The 15,228-nt window shown below is 36.2% G+C and overlaps 1 protein-coding gene across 16 annotated transcripts in view; it reads right to left on the bottom strand.

The window, feature by feature from the left end:
• ANKRD26 (ankyrin repeat domain 26) overlaps window positions 1–15,228 on the bottom strand; it is an 89,185-nt gene that overhangs the window by 50,916 nt on the left and 23,041 nt on the right. For 13 of the 16 annotated variants that reach the window (XM_032623359.1, XM_032623347.1, XM_032623352.1 and 10 more), the window contains 9 exons: window positions 14,341–14,413; window positions 13,395–13,455; window positions 13,106–13,305; window positions 9,653–9,779; window positions 9,289–9,350; window positions 6,346–6,439; window positions 4,204–4,302; window positions 3,555–3,583; window positions 3,390–3,462 (listed from right to left, as the gene is read on the bottom strand). In XM_032623359.1, coding sequence (XP_032479250.1) covers window positions 3,390–3,462; window positions 3,555–3,583; window positions 4,204–4,302; window positions 6,346–6,439; window positions 9,289–9,350; window positions 9,653–9,779; window positions 13,106–13,305; window positions 13,395–13,455; window positions 14,341–14,413 — 818 coding nt within the window. Of the gene's footprint in view, window positions 1–3,389; window positions 3,463–3,554; window positions 3,584–4,203; window positions 4,303–6,345; window positions 6,440–9,288; window positions 9,351–9,652; window positions 9,780–13,105; window positions 13,306–13,394; window positions 13,456–14,340; window positions 14,414–15,228 lie in introns of those variants that run through there. The other 3 variants (XM_032623360.1, XM_032623348.1, XM_032623362.1) reach the window with 2 other exon arrangements.

The raw sequence follows: 15,228 nt of genomic DNA, 5'->3' as shown, positions 1-15,228 counted from the left end.
ACCATGATCAAGTGAGATTTATCCCAGGGATGCAAGGATTCTTCAATATACACAAATCAATCAATGTGATACACCATATTAACAAACTGAAGAATAAAAACCATATGATCATCTCAGTAGATGCAGAAAAAGCTCTTGACAAAATTCAACACCCATTTATAATAAAATCTCTCCAGAAAGTGGGCATAGAGGGAACCTATCTCAAAATAATAAAGGTCATATATGACAAACCCACAGCAAACATCATTCTCAATGGTGAAAAACTGAAAGCATTTCCTCTAATATCAGGAACAAGACAAGGATGTCCACTCTCACCGCTATTATTCAACATAGTTTTGGAAGTCCTAGCCTTGGCAATCAGAGAAGAAAAAGAAATAAATCTTAAAGATGCCACCAGAAAACTACTAGAGCTAATCAAAGAATTTGGTAAAGTTGCAGGATACAAAATTAATGCACAGAAATCTCTGGCATTCCTATACATTAATGATGAAAAATCTGAAAGAGAAAGTAAGGAAACACTCCCATTTACCACTGCAACAAAAAGAAAAAAATACCTAGGAATAAACCTACCTAGGGAGACAAAAGACCTGTATGCAGAAAACTATAAGACACTGATGAAAGAAATTAAAGATGACACAAACAGATGGAGAGGTATAGCATGTTCTTGGATTGGAAGAATCAATATTGTGAAAATGACTATACTACCCAAAGCAATCTACAGATTCAATGCAATCCCTATCAAATTACCAATGGCATTTTTTACAGAACTAGATCAAAAAATCTTAAAATTTGTATGGAGACACAAAAGACCCCGAATAGCCAAACAGTCTTGAGGGAAAAAAATGGAGCTGGAGGAATCAGACTCCCTGACTTCAGGGTATACTACAAAGCTACAGTAATCAAGACAATATGGTACTAGCACAAAAACAGAAACATAGATCAATGGAACAAGATAAGAAGCCCAGAGGTAAACCCACGCACCTATGGTCAACTAATCTATGACAAAAGAGGCAAGGATATATAATGGAGAAAAGACAATCTCTTTAATAAGTGGTGCTGGGAAAACTGGACAGCTACATGTGAAAGAATGATATTAGAACACTCCCTAACACCATACACAAAAATAAACTCAAAATGGATTAGAGACCTAAATGTAAGACCGGACACTATAAAACTCTTAGAGGAAAACATAGGAAGAACACTCTTTGACATTAATCACAGCAAGATCTTTTTTGATCCATCTCCTACAATAATGGAAACAAAAATAAACAAATGGGACCTAATGAAACTTAAAAGCTTTTGCACAGCAAAGGAAACCATAAACAAGATGAAAAGACAACCCTCAGAATGGGAGAAAATATTTGCAAACAAATCCACGGACAAAGGATTAATCTCCAAAATATATAAACAGCTCATACAGCTCACTATTAAAAAAACAAACAACCCAATCCAAAAATGGGCAGAAGACCTAAATTGACATATCTCCAAATAAGACATACAGATGGGCAAGAAGCACATGAAAAGCTGCTCAAGATCACTAATTATTAGAGAAATGCAAATCAAAACTACAATGAGGTATCACCTCACTCACACCAGTTAGAATGGGCTTCATCCGAAAGTCTACAAACAACAAATGCTGGAGAGGGTGTGGAGAAAAGAGAACCCTCTTGCACTGTTGGTGGGGATGTAAACTGATACAGCCACTATGGAGAACAGTATGGAGGTTCCTTAAAAAACTAAAAATAGAATTACCATATGATCCAGCAATCCCACTACTGGGCATACACCCAGAGAAAACCACAATTCAAAAAGACACATGCACCCCAATGTTCATTGCAGCCCTATTTACAATAGCCAGGTCATGGAAGCAACCTAAATGCCCATCAACAGACGAATGGATAAAGAAGATGTGGTACATGTATACAATGGAATATTACTCAGCCATAAAAAGGAACAAAATTGGATCATTTGTTGAGACGTGGATGGATCTAGAGACTGCCATACAGAGTGAAGTAAGTCAGAAAGAGAAAAACAAATATTGTATATTAACGCATATATGTGGAACCTAGAAAAATGGTACAGATGAACCGGTTTGCAGGGCAGAAATTGAGACACAGATGTAGAGAACAAATGTATGGACACCAAAGGGGGAAAACCACGGGGGATTGGCGATGGTGGTGGGATGAATTGGGCGATTGGGATTGACATGTATACACTGATGTGTGTAAAATTGATGACTAATAAGAACCTGCTGTATAAAAAAAAAAAAGAAAGAAAAAAACCTAAAAAAAAAAACAAATCAAAGAAAAAAGCAGGAAATGTAAAAGTGAAAGTTTAAATCCTGTTTCATCACAAGGGTCCCTTTATCATTTCACATCCATAAGCTCTGTGAATGGTTTAAAACAGTGGTTCTCAAGTGTCACCTGAGCATCCCTGGAGTTCCAAGACCTAACCATTCAAGGGGTCCAAGAGGCCAAAACTATTTTCACAATAACAGTAAACGTTATTTCCACTTTCATTCTGTTTTAAATGTACAGTGGAGTTTTCCAGAGTCAAGATATGTGATAACATCATAGTTCCAATGGCTAATAGAATGTATGATTGTGTGTGCTTGTATTTTAAATTTTTCAGTTTTATTTTCCAATACAGTAAACATCAGTAGATACAACCTACTTAAACAAAAGTTCCTTGGAATTCTCAATAATTTTTAAAAGTATAAAAGGATCCTATATCTGCCTCATAAAAAAATAACAAATAAATAAATAAAAGGATCTTAAAGCCAAAAACTTTCAGAATTACTGTTTTAAAAGATTGTGTCTATCAAATCGTCATTAAGGTATGATTACTTTCCCCCACTTTTAATAATCAAAGACCACACACACACACACACACACACACACACACACACACACAGAGTCTGCTAATCAAAACATCTGGTTGGCTTAAGCTCATCCGTGTAACACCACTAAAATGAAATAATTAAAGTTGAAATACAATTGACATGTTAGCAAGTGAAGCTTTACTCTAGGTAAAGGTCAGAATTCAAATAAGCATTTTATAAAATTGGAAAAATCTTAGACTCTAATAATTTACCTCTGAGAATCCCTAAGAAGTACAGAGATTCCAAACTGAGAACTTTAGGGTATTGAAACATACATAGAAACATGTGAGTTAAAGCTTACATTTTAAAAATATCTTTTTCTTATGCTTGTAAATATCCTGTTTTCAAAACATGGATACCAACAATAACACGTGCCTTATTTACGTCAAATCCTTCAATTAAATTTGCAAAAACAAAAGAAAAAAGAATTAGGAATATGAAGGCTGTGAGCATTTCAAATATTTTAGTGTACCTCTCTCCAGAGGGAAATTTGCACTGCAGAATTTACCTGATCTGGATGTCTGCAAATCCTTCATTCCTACTGTTTTATTAGGAACAGAATCTTTCACTCCAACTGCAGGCTGAATGGGTTTTGAAACAAGTTGATTAATAAATAATGTACATTTGATACAATCTGTAGTTAATAATTCAAGATAAAAATATAAGTTTTTACCTGCAAGTGAGGATATTTTTCAGGAGAATCTAAAAGGCAAAAGGGACATAGAATCAATTACACGTAACTATGAAAGCCACCTATATATTCATGCAGTTAGTACTGAGCAGAATCCTCATGCTTGGCCTTGGCAGTGAATACTTTAGGTTTTGGTGTTTTGTTTCTTGGGGGAAGTTAGGACGGCAACAAGACAGACATATGAATCCACTATAGATACTGAAGAAAAAATAGGAGTACAGGTTTAATAAAACATGCAGTTAAGATTTCAAAAGTAAGATTATGTTCCAAAAGCCTTTATAAAATAGAAAAATGCACATGTACCAATGTGAACATGCTGATGGATGAGGAGAAAAGTGATCTTTAATCAGAGGAACAAATCATGACCCCGAGAAGGTAAATGTGAAAGCTGATGGTAAAATGCAACAGCATATCTTGAATGCAATACAGCAGCATCATTTACACCATTATACTACAAGTGTTTATCATGTTCTTCAATTTGTCCTGTAATTTAGGAAGTGCACAGCTGGGATGACAGTTCAGTTGAATGTATATTATACATTTCTCATCAGAGAAAGTGTTATGAACTGATCAGCTTGGATATACACTTGTAGAATAATAGTTCATAAAAATATTCATTTTTTTTCCATACCCATGTGGGGTACTGGTATGCCTACATTTCTTGGATCCTCTAGTTTAGTCATCTTAAAGTTTCTCGATCCACTCATGCAAGAAGGTATATAAGGCACATCTAAGAAATAATGTATTATAAGTTTTCAATATCGAAGTACGATTATCAAAAAGGAAAAAGTAAATTTTACTGCCACAGAATTATTAGATATTAAAAATCTTTAATATTTCAAAATCAGTGTAGTATTTACTAAAAATAACAATTTTAGCATTTAGGGAATGAACTCTATTAATTTCTTTTGTTTCCAAAATTAGTTTGGTTCAGTATATCATGCTAATGTTTAAAAGGATTTTTGTGAAACAATTATCATCAAAAAATTAGCTATCTTATGGACTCCCCTGGCGGTCTAGTGGTTAAGACCCCATGCTTCTACTGCAGGGGACACGGGTTCAATCCCTGGTCGGGGAAATTAGGATCCCACATGCCAGCCGAGCAGCCGAAAAAACAAACAAAAAAAAACTATCTTGAAAAAAAAAAAACAGCCAATGCTTCCATATTCAAATTAATCTCATTTGAATAACACATACCAACACAACATATATCTTTGATGCCTGATAGTTACAAGGAGGAGCTGGGGTTTACCTCAATTCTAGCACCCACTCCTGCTTCCAGTATTCTCTGGGGCAGCAATGACGTAACCTTGTTTCAGTGTAAATACACTGAAGTCATCTAACAAGAGTTCTCTCAAGTTTCCTCATCACCTCCACAATCACCTCCCTAACATCCTTCTTTCCTCCCTCTTTCCTTTCACTATATTCTTTCCTCTTCAAAGATAGTCTCTGGATCTGTGGTCTTAATTCTTCCCCTTTTACATTCTTTTTATGGATCATCCCCACCACTTCTTTTTTCCTCTTTGCTTAGCAGTGGTACCTTACATCTATAAGTTCTACTTCAACGTTTTGCTACCCTCTGGCTATAAACACGCTCAGAAAGAAAAAGAAAATAATGCTTTTCCTTGATCCTGTTCTGTCTTGAACTATCCAGCGGCTCCTCTTCCAGATTTCTCTAAATGCAAGCCTACACCCTTGCTACTCTGAGAGCTTGTCAGAAATGCACAACCCCAGACCTGCTGCTCAGCATGTGCACTTTTCACAAGGTCCCCAGGGGACTAATTAAAATTTGAGAAACTCTGATCTATGAGTCTGCTTCTACATTCCCACAGTAAGAGTGGGAAAGCTTTACTGTTCGTCTCTGACAAGTGTTGGTGCTGGAAGCTCACTTCAAAATTGTCTCATGTTTCAAATACTCTTCTCTTCCTTTTTCTAAAGACCTATTTTACTTTGCCACCGTCCTCCACAGACCCCTGCTTCCTTTTCCTTCATTTACTCCCTGTAACCTCTGCCTCTCTCATTCTTTATTCCTTCTTTCCTCTTCCTCATTTCCCGACTTTCCTTAGGTTGTAGAGTACCTTGAAACGGAATTAATAATTTAGCTCCTTAAAGGGGACTATCAATTTAATCTGTGGCTGACACCAGATAAGATACACAGCTTCCCTCCTTTTCTCATCTTTTTCCTCACTATGCATTTGACAGGTGATTTTCTTTTCTTTTTTTTTTTTTTTTACATCAACAGTGTTATATTTTGTAATAGTTTTCAGAATATAAGCTGCATAGCTTTTTAGAATAAAAAATGATATAACTTCAGGTACATGCTTTAGGACACTTGGTTAAACAAAAAGCAAACTGTGTCTTTGAGGACCACCTCAAAAGGGTGACACACTTCACAGTGTAACTTGATAACAGACATGGAGATAGATGATTATATCATGGCATGTCATCTACAAAAGAACATCTGGACAGTCAGAACTTAAATAGAACACAGCACACAGTTAAGTATTCAAGCACTGCTTTTTGGCCAAATAAAAACTGCCTAAAAACTGTTGATGGATTTTTGACTAGAAAAAAAGATGTAGCTGCTTAGTTCTTCTGATACAGCACTTCTTTTCCAGAATGAGACAGGCTCAGTTCAACTTGAAATCAGTGTGAGGAATGATTCTTCCTCTTAACCAACAGGTGGTTTTCTTTGGCTATTAGAATATATCAGAATTCCCATTTTAAATCAACACGCTGCCAAATGACTTTTTCATAAAAATACAGTTCTTACCTTCTACTTGTCCATTTAATATATTTTTTCCTCTTTGACCTGCAGCTCCAGATAAATGATCAACATACTTCTGTGGAAGACTCTCAGAGATACTCTGTTAAAATTGATATTAATAATGAGTTGCATAAAGATTTCCTAATCCCCTTCTAATACCTGAAAATACCCTACTTTTGAAAATTTTCCTACTTTACAAGCAATTAGATTTAAAAATAAGAGAAGCATGGATTGAAAACCCAAACATTTAAATAGAAAACTTCATACACACTCTCTAGATCAAGTATATCTTTTATCTTCATTTGGCTACTGACTCTGTAAACTGAGCATGGAAAGCCAGAGGAATTATTTTCACAGACAAAATACTGACTTACAGGCACATTTCAGCAAAGAATTAACTTCAAAATACCTAACTCTACTTTGCATTCCCTGTCAGAAGAAGAGAGTATTTTTTAAAAATATGTATTTAAATAAATTCTTTAATAAGTACACTTGCTATAAATTTAAAATATTTCTAAAGACAGACATTTTTTAGTATTAAAATAATATACTTGGCATGAAAAGAAACCATGAAGTATGTCATGTTGAGCATAAACAGAACACTGTAGAAGCTGCTTCACTTAGGTAAACAAGGGCTTACAAGAATCTGTTATTTGATAAAATTTTTATTGATAGGAAAACTAGTTGAATAAAAGAGCGAAGTAGTAAGAAAAACTTTTATGTTTAAATAATAGCAAAAAATTTAAATATAGTTATGCAACTCTTCAAAAAAGTACAGCAAGCTTTAATAAGGGAAGAATAAGAACATTTATTTATTAATCATCTAAATGTGCCAAGCTTTTATTATGCACATTTTACTTTCTACATACAACAACAATGATAAAAATGATTGTAAGGACAGTTACCCCACTTCCTGTTTCCTGGTCATTCCAAGATGCGAGAGTGAAATGATGAAGAGATGGGATCTGCTGTTCTCTCTGTTCAGAATGTCCCTCCCCTGGACCCTCACATGACAGGCTCCTTCCCATCCTCCCCTTGGTAGCTTTTCTCACATGCAGATCTTTTCTGACTACCTAATTCCACTCCCACTCCCATCCCCATCCTAACTACAAACTCTCTCAATGTTGTCTAACTTAACATTCTCCATTTTCTTTTTCTTTTTTTTTGCAGTACGCGGGCCTCTCACTGTTGTGGCCTCTCCCGTTGTGGAGCACAGGCTCCGGACGCGCAGGCTCAGCGGCCATGGCTCACGGGCCCAGCCGCTCCACGGCATGTGGGATCTTCCCGGACCGGGGCACGAACCCGTGTCCCCTGCATCAGCAGGTGGACTCTCAACCACTGCGCCACCAGGGAAGCCCTCTCCATTTTCTTTACATGAAGGACTTAACAGTGACTTATAAAGCATTCCTGTTTGGTTTTACGTTCCCACCACTACAGCCTAACCCCTCAATTGGTACAGTCAGTGTCTAACTGCCCAGCACATAGTTGGTATTCAATGACAGGAATTTATTTAAGATCAAAACATTTAAAATGTCGAGAGCACCTCAAGTACCAAAGCACTTGATACCTATAGGAGATCTCCGATAACAGTCTATAGAAACTTAACATACCCCAAACTAGAAATCCACATGCCCGTTCTAATTTTCCTATTCTTAACACTACTGTCATTTTATTGTCCTTCAGGTTTTAAAAAAGTGCCCCAGCATTTAGTGAGTCACTAATTGCGACTGTGATCATTTTTGTCTTACATTTCTATAGCACCCTTTACAGTTTACAATGTGTGTTCACAGGTGTTACCACATCTGTTCCCTACACATACCTGAGAAGTGGGTACCAGTATCATTTTTACAAAGGAGGTCACTGACGCTCAAACAGGGTAGACAAGTTTTTCCGAGATCCCACAGCTAGTGACAGAACCAGGATGCTACCATGTCTTTTGACTTTAAACAGTGCTGTATCACTGCAGCAGCTGCCTATATCTAACAGATCAGGCCCTTCTTATTTCTTTCCATAGCTGTCACTTTACAACAGGTCATCATTACTTTATATTTACGTTACTTCAAGTACGGCTGCCATAAAGGTACTCAACGCACACTAGTTTAACTATCCAAAATGGTGTGTACCTATTAAAACATCGCTAAACCAAACTGTGGTTATTATAACGCCACATACTTATTATTCCCCATTCTTTTGCTTCTCTTGAAATGTTCCTTGCAGATCTATTTGACAATCCAAATGTAATAATACTTTCAAGTCTCAGGCACTACCTTTTTCAGGTCTAAGTGGTAAAAAACTACATTTCAACCTGTTTCTCTCTGAACCTCACTAGGAGTTTTACACATCCATATGTACCAAAGAAACATACATTTGCTTGGGAGACTGGGACTGACAGATACACCCTACTATATATAAAATAGATCAATAATAAGGACCTACTGTATAGCACAGGGAACTCTACTGAATACTCTGTAATGGCCTATATGGGGAAGGAATCGAAAAAAGAGTGGATATATGTATAACTGATTCACTTTGCTGTATATCTGAAACTAACACAACATTGTAAATCAACTATACTCCAACAAAAATTAAAAAAAAAAAGAAAAGAAACATACATTTGGCCATAGGCTGACCTGGAATAATGCTTCAGTTTTTAGATAAATTTAACTTCAGAACCCAAACTGATTCCTTATGACTTCTGAGCCTTGGTTTTTGCTCTATACTACACTGGTTTCGTTAGGTGAATCTTGCAAATTAACAAAAGTGCACTATGTGGCAGTTATTATATTTAGCACACAATTATTTAATTAATTACAGGTTAAAAATATAAGGAAAAAATTTTGATGGGCAAATGCAAAGGTGAGAAAGTAAAGTCAAAGCATCCCCCTTTTATGTTTTAACATCACTCAGTGCTTATATTTTAAAATAAAAAAAAATAATAGAAGACAGTACCTCAGAATCCCAAGGTGATTCTATACCTTCCTCTTCTCCTAATCCTAACGCTGACATCATATCTGTAAAATGCAGCCACAGATCCATTAATGAGAACATTTACTACTATGAATTTTAAATACCTGTATAAGTCTATCTCCATCCACAAATATTTAAATAAAATAAAGTAGCAGAAAAGAATTTCAGAGGGTCGAGGCATTTTCAGGAAGAAAAAGTTGGTAGTAGTTGGGATACTTCTGAAGAAACAGAGCAAAAGAAACATACTTAAAAAGAAATGGATAGTATATTTGGATCTACACACTTTAGATGTTTTTATACTAGCCTTTAAGCATAGAAAAAAGTTCATAAATATTCACTAACTTACCACTCCTATTATTTTTGTGTGCTCCATCAAAAGAAGTCAAATTGTTATGATCTGTTTGCTCTTGTGGAGCACTTTCAATATCAGTATCATTTTCTTTTTCTCCAATTTCTGGATTTGTTGCTCCTTCCTATAAAAATAAAACAAACACCTAATTCCAGAAAACATCATATTCATTCATTTGGTCATTCAATCAATCAGTAAGACAACAAACATTTACTGGTTCTATCAAATCATAGGCACTATCCTGGGGGAAAAGCTGGAAATATAAATAGAAGACCAATTCTGCTCTGTATTCTAGGAGAAGAAGAGCTACATGAAAACAAATAAGAACAGAAAAGTATCATTCAAAAGCTCTACAATTGATGTGAACAGAGTACAGGAAGGGCACAAAGGAAAGAGGAGTCAGCTGTATCTGGGTAGCTCAGGAAATGCTGCAAAGACAGGTCCTTGTCTTAAAAGACAGACACAGTGTAGAGCGGGGATGTGAAGGGGATTCTAGAAAGGCAGCCTGAGCAAAAGGACGAGGCGTGAAGCAACATAACAAGTCACGTGGAAAACCAGAACACAGTTACCGGGAATGGTATGGAGAGACAAAACTGGAGGATCAGAGCCAAACCAAAAAAAGCAAGTGTCCTCCTAGAACATGAACTTTCTCCTTCACGTGATGGGGATCCACTACATAAGTAGAGGCGTTACATCTTCACAAATATATTTTAGAAAGGTCACTCTGGCAGCAACATAAAGATGAACATCAGGGGAGCAAAACTAGAAAAGAGCATCTCAAAATTATAAGTGAGAAAGTAATAGGAAATGAAAAATGGTAAGCAGGTAGAAAATACTGAACTTGATGAGCAACAGGATGTGGTGATTTCAGGGAGGGATGGAGTCCAGGATTTTTCCTGCTTCGGTATTTCAGTGATGTTATCTACTAGGATGGGGAAGACAGAGTAGCTTATAAAGAGTCAGGAAAGAGGAAAGCATCAGGGACAATGTCTTCAGCTTGGGGCATAAGAAATTTGAGGCACCCAGGGGACTTAGAAGAAAGATTTGGATAAATGCATTTGGATTAGTAATAGATAAACTTGTTCAGGAAAAGCATATGATGTTAAGATAAATATCTGTAAAATATACTAACCTGGTATAATTAAATGATGCAAACCTATGCAGAGTTCTGAACTTTTGAAAATATAAACAAGACTGGGGAAGAAAATTATGAGCTTCAATTTTTCGATTATATATTGCAACATTTGTTTAAGGATATAAAATATACTCTTTCATGAATATGTGCAAATATTCATTTCTGGGATATAATAGCAATAAGCATTTTTAAGTTTAATGAAAAGAGTTAATTGTAAAACACCAACTCAAGAGACTACAAGAAGATTCCTTTTCAAAAATTAATCTTAAAAGACAAGTTTTAAATTGTAGAAGAGGGCTTCCCTGGTGGCGCAGTGGTTGAGAGTCCGCCTGCTGATGCAGAGGACACGGGTTCGTGCCCCGGTCCGGGAAGATCCCACATGCTGCGGAGCGGCTGGGCCCATGAGCCATGGCCGCTGAGCCTGCATGTCCGGAGCCTGTGCTCCGCAACGGGAGAGGCCACAACAGTGAGAGGCCCATGTACCGCAAAAAAAAAAAAAAAAAAAAAAAAAAAATTGTAGAAGAGAATGTTTATGTGATTATGGAATTATAAGGCATTTTTAAGTACTACTATGATGTACGAAAGAAACATAAAACCCTATTTTAAAATTCACATGATTTTCTTATTCACCTGTGAACAGCACGCTAATAACTCTTCCTATCTACGCCTTATAGAATGGCAGTTAAAGATTGGGGAAATGATTTAGTACTAAAAAAAATTAGTAAAACTATGATTATCCAAGTTGGAGATTTAAAAGTTCTCAGATACATCTATGATTAACAAACAGGACCCAATATTCACATGAGGGAAGAACAAAGGGACTAAAAAATCAAGTAACCAGGATTCCTGAGTTTTAGATATGAAAGAATTTACATGTTAGTTTAACTTGTATAACAAAATATTTACATGCTAGTTTAACTATAAATACTGAAGTTAATAAAGTTTCTCAAGAATAACATGAAAGGTACCTATTGCTGGAGATATTTTAAAAAGTAAAAAATTGTCTTCCAGAGATAATTTTGTACACTCTGCTGGTAATTTTTCCTTCCTTATTATTTTATAATAATAAGTAGTTTATATTAGAAAAAAATCATAAATTGTGATTTCATTCATTTGATGCATGTATATGTGCCCATTATGTACAGATATTACTAGGAAAAGATAAATCAGAATCTCTCCAGAAAAAAAGATTTCTATATTTTTTTCTTTAAGACTGTGGCAGTTTAAAATTTTCTCATTTAATGACTTGACATTAAGAACCTCATTTACATAATTAGAAATTATAATCTTAGTGAAAAACTAGATAAAATATTTATTTCCTCTCTGTCTATTCTCAAAAAGATCTAAAATGCCTACCAAGATGATACCAAACAGTAAGATAAATTAGTTAAGTAAGTTAAGTATATACCAAACAGTAAGTAAGAAACCACAAGAAGCAGAAGGGCCAAAAATTCTTAATTCATAATAAATCTGATAAGGCCTAAAACAGAGCTCATCTTGCATTATCTATGAACAAAGGTTTTGCTAGATTAAATATAAGACATAACCTTATTAATTTAAAAGTGAGAATTTTTTAGAAAGGAAAAAACTTCAGATTAAAACTAACTTCCACATGGAACTATATTCAATACCTTGTAATAAACTATAATGGAAAAGAATTGAAAAAAATAGAATATAGATATATACATATGTATAACCAAGTCATTCTGCTGTACACCTGAAACTAACACAATATTGTAAATCAATTATACTTCAATTAAAAAACAACAACAACCAAAAAAGGTAAGGATCAAATTCTCTTTCAGTTCTTCATAAAAATCAACTATACGTCATTCAAAAGAGTGCGAGCCCTTTTTCCCATGACCTGACGTTCTCTTGTTAATTTGAATTTGAAATAATTTCTATCATATTTTATAGAGTTCCTGCTCTCACTTAACCCCACTATTTCTGTTGTGTTTGTATAATAATCTCTCTCATCTTGACCCTCATTCAATCTTTAAATTCATCTTGTCCTTCTTAAATGAATTCTTCCCCTTCATCCCCCTCCCCATCTTCATATTCATCTAGCTGTTCTTTCTAGTTGCTTTCTAATTCTTTCCTTTCATAATGGCATACTTCAGAATGGTTTACTGCCACCAACGTTCATAAATCTCAATCCTGCACATATGTTGCTCTTGTTATTACACTGTTTTCTATCGTGATCTTGAGGAATTCCATTTCTGTAAGGGATTCTTTTCATCACTGTAAGAATCAGGGGTCTGGTATGTGAAAAAGCACAGAAAAAAAAAAGTTAAAAACAAAACAGAACAACTTACCTTTGTAAGACCAAGGCCTGCTAAAGACTTGAGAGGTTTTGGGAGAGGTTCAGGTGATGGGAAAGCAGGATGAGAGACGCCTTGGAGTCTGATTGATGGTTTGGGAAAGGTTTCGACCACATCTTCATTTTCACTATCAGAACTATTGTCCTCAAAGAAGGTTCTCTTCTCTGGTCTCACGATGCCACATTTTGCTTCTACTAGAGTGAAAACAAAGTGGAGTACATGAGAACATCCATAATTTCCAATCAGTGAATAACACAAGAAGGACAGTCTTCAAATAACTTACTGTTTTTCTTGGATTGCTGAGAAGCATTCATTAGCTTTGTTAAACTTGGTTTCGGGACATTCTAGAGAAGAAAACAAGAGCTTTAAGAATAAGAAGTATTGGGAATTCCCTGGTGACCCAGTGGTTAAAACTCCATGCTTCCACTGCAGTGGGCACGGGTTCAACCCCTGGTCGGGGAACTAAGATCCTGCACCGCTTGCGGGATCTTAATTCCCTGACCAGGGATTGAACCTGGGTCCTTGGCAGTGAGAGCGTGGAGTCCTAACCACTGGACAACCAGGGAATTCCCTGAATATACGCTTAATGGAATGCTTCAGAAAACATAGCAAAATCCCTTCATAATATGGATTTTGAGAAACAGAATTTTAATTTCTAAATTTCCATAATTTCGACTGTTATTTTAGGCTTAATGCAGAACCAAAGACAGAAACAGAGAAAAAAAAGCTCTCTCCTAACAACTCTATGATACCAAAATAAAAATTGTCCAAGAAAAAAGAACTAGATGATATATGCTATATAGTTTTGGAACTGAAAGGCCCCAGGAAAATTCTATGATGATTACAATAAGTAACTGTATCCACTAAAGATTTCATTTAAGCATGAGTATTATATAAATCACGTCAGTACGGTTGACAAGTCACAGTAAGAATCCTTATCCTTGACCAAATTTCGTATTTCCTCCCTTGTGGCAAAGCGCTTCTCAATACACTTTTCCTGTTACTATCTACTTCCCAGCCCATTTTCTCTTCAGCCCCGACGTTCAGTATTTAGCAAAGTAAAAAAAAAAATTCAACTAGTCATATTTTTATAAAATGGTTTGCTCTGACCAACTTTGTATTACAAACATAAAACAATGAGAGGTAGACCACTGCTAAACTTTAAAAGTTAATACTACACAAAACTAAATTCAAAGCAGGAAAACTCATTTCACAGGAGAGAACTTTACCTTGGTATCAAAATCTAAGTCTTCATCATCTGATGTAGGCCATGAATCATCAACACCAGGTTTGTTGGAAAGCCTTCAGAGCAAAAATATGTAACAAAAATGAGTGACTTCATTTCTTTAACCAAAAACAAACAAAAATCAAGTGAAAGGTTGGTTGTCTATATATTAAATGATGTTTCTTGACATCATTAAAATGTGGCCTCTGTTTTAGAAAAGCTTTTAGTTACCTATTTCTGCTTCCACCTCTCCCAACCTATGAAATATCTAGCTAAGACCCATTCTCAGTTCCCATAACAAAGAGTGACAGCCAATATACTGGCAGAGTCTGAGAATAATTTGTTTCCACCAAAAGTCCTAAAACCTGAACTGAAAACCCAATTAATGGGTAACATAACTTTTGTTTACCAGAACTGGAACAAACCTGATGACCTAAAACAAAGTAGAAGGATATGCTGTTCCTTCTCCATTGTCCGTGCCTGGTTCAAAGACTAATCTGTGTCCGTCAAAAATGGCAGTCTTGATTCTCCAGCAGGGAAACCACTTATTAAAGAAGGCCCCCCGGGCTATCCTGATGGCACAGTTGTTAAGAATCCACCTGCCAATGCAGGGGACACGGGTTCGAGCCCCGGCCCAGGAAGATCCCACATGCCGCGGAGCAGCTAAGCCCGTGCACCACAACTACTGAGCCTTCACTCTAGCGCCCACGAGCCACAACTACTGAGCCCACACGCCACCACTACTGAAGCCCGCACGCCTAGAGCCCATGCTCTGCAACAAGAGAAGCCACCGCAATGAGAAGCCCGCGCACCACAACGAAGAGTAGCCCCCACTCGCCGCAACTAGAGAAAGCCCACGTGCAGCAATGAAGACCCCGATGCAGCCAAAAAA

Source organism: Phocoena sinus, chromosome 2, assembly GCF_008692025.1.
Source record: "Phocoena sinus isolate mPhoSin1 chromosome 2, mPhoSin1.pri, whole genome shotgun sequence".
NCBI classification, from domain to species: Eukaryota; Metazoa; Chordata; class Mammalia; order Artiodactyla; family Phocoenidae; genus Phocoena; species Phocoena sinus.
Note: the sequence above shows the minus strand (reverse complement) of the source record. Positions and strands in the feature narration are given on the sequence as shown.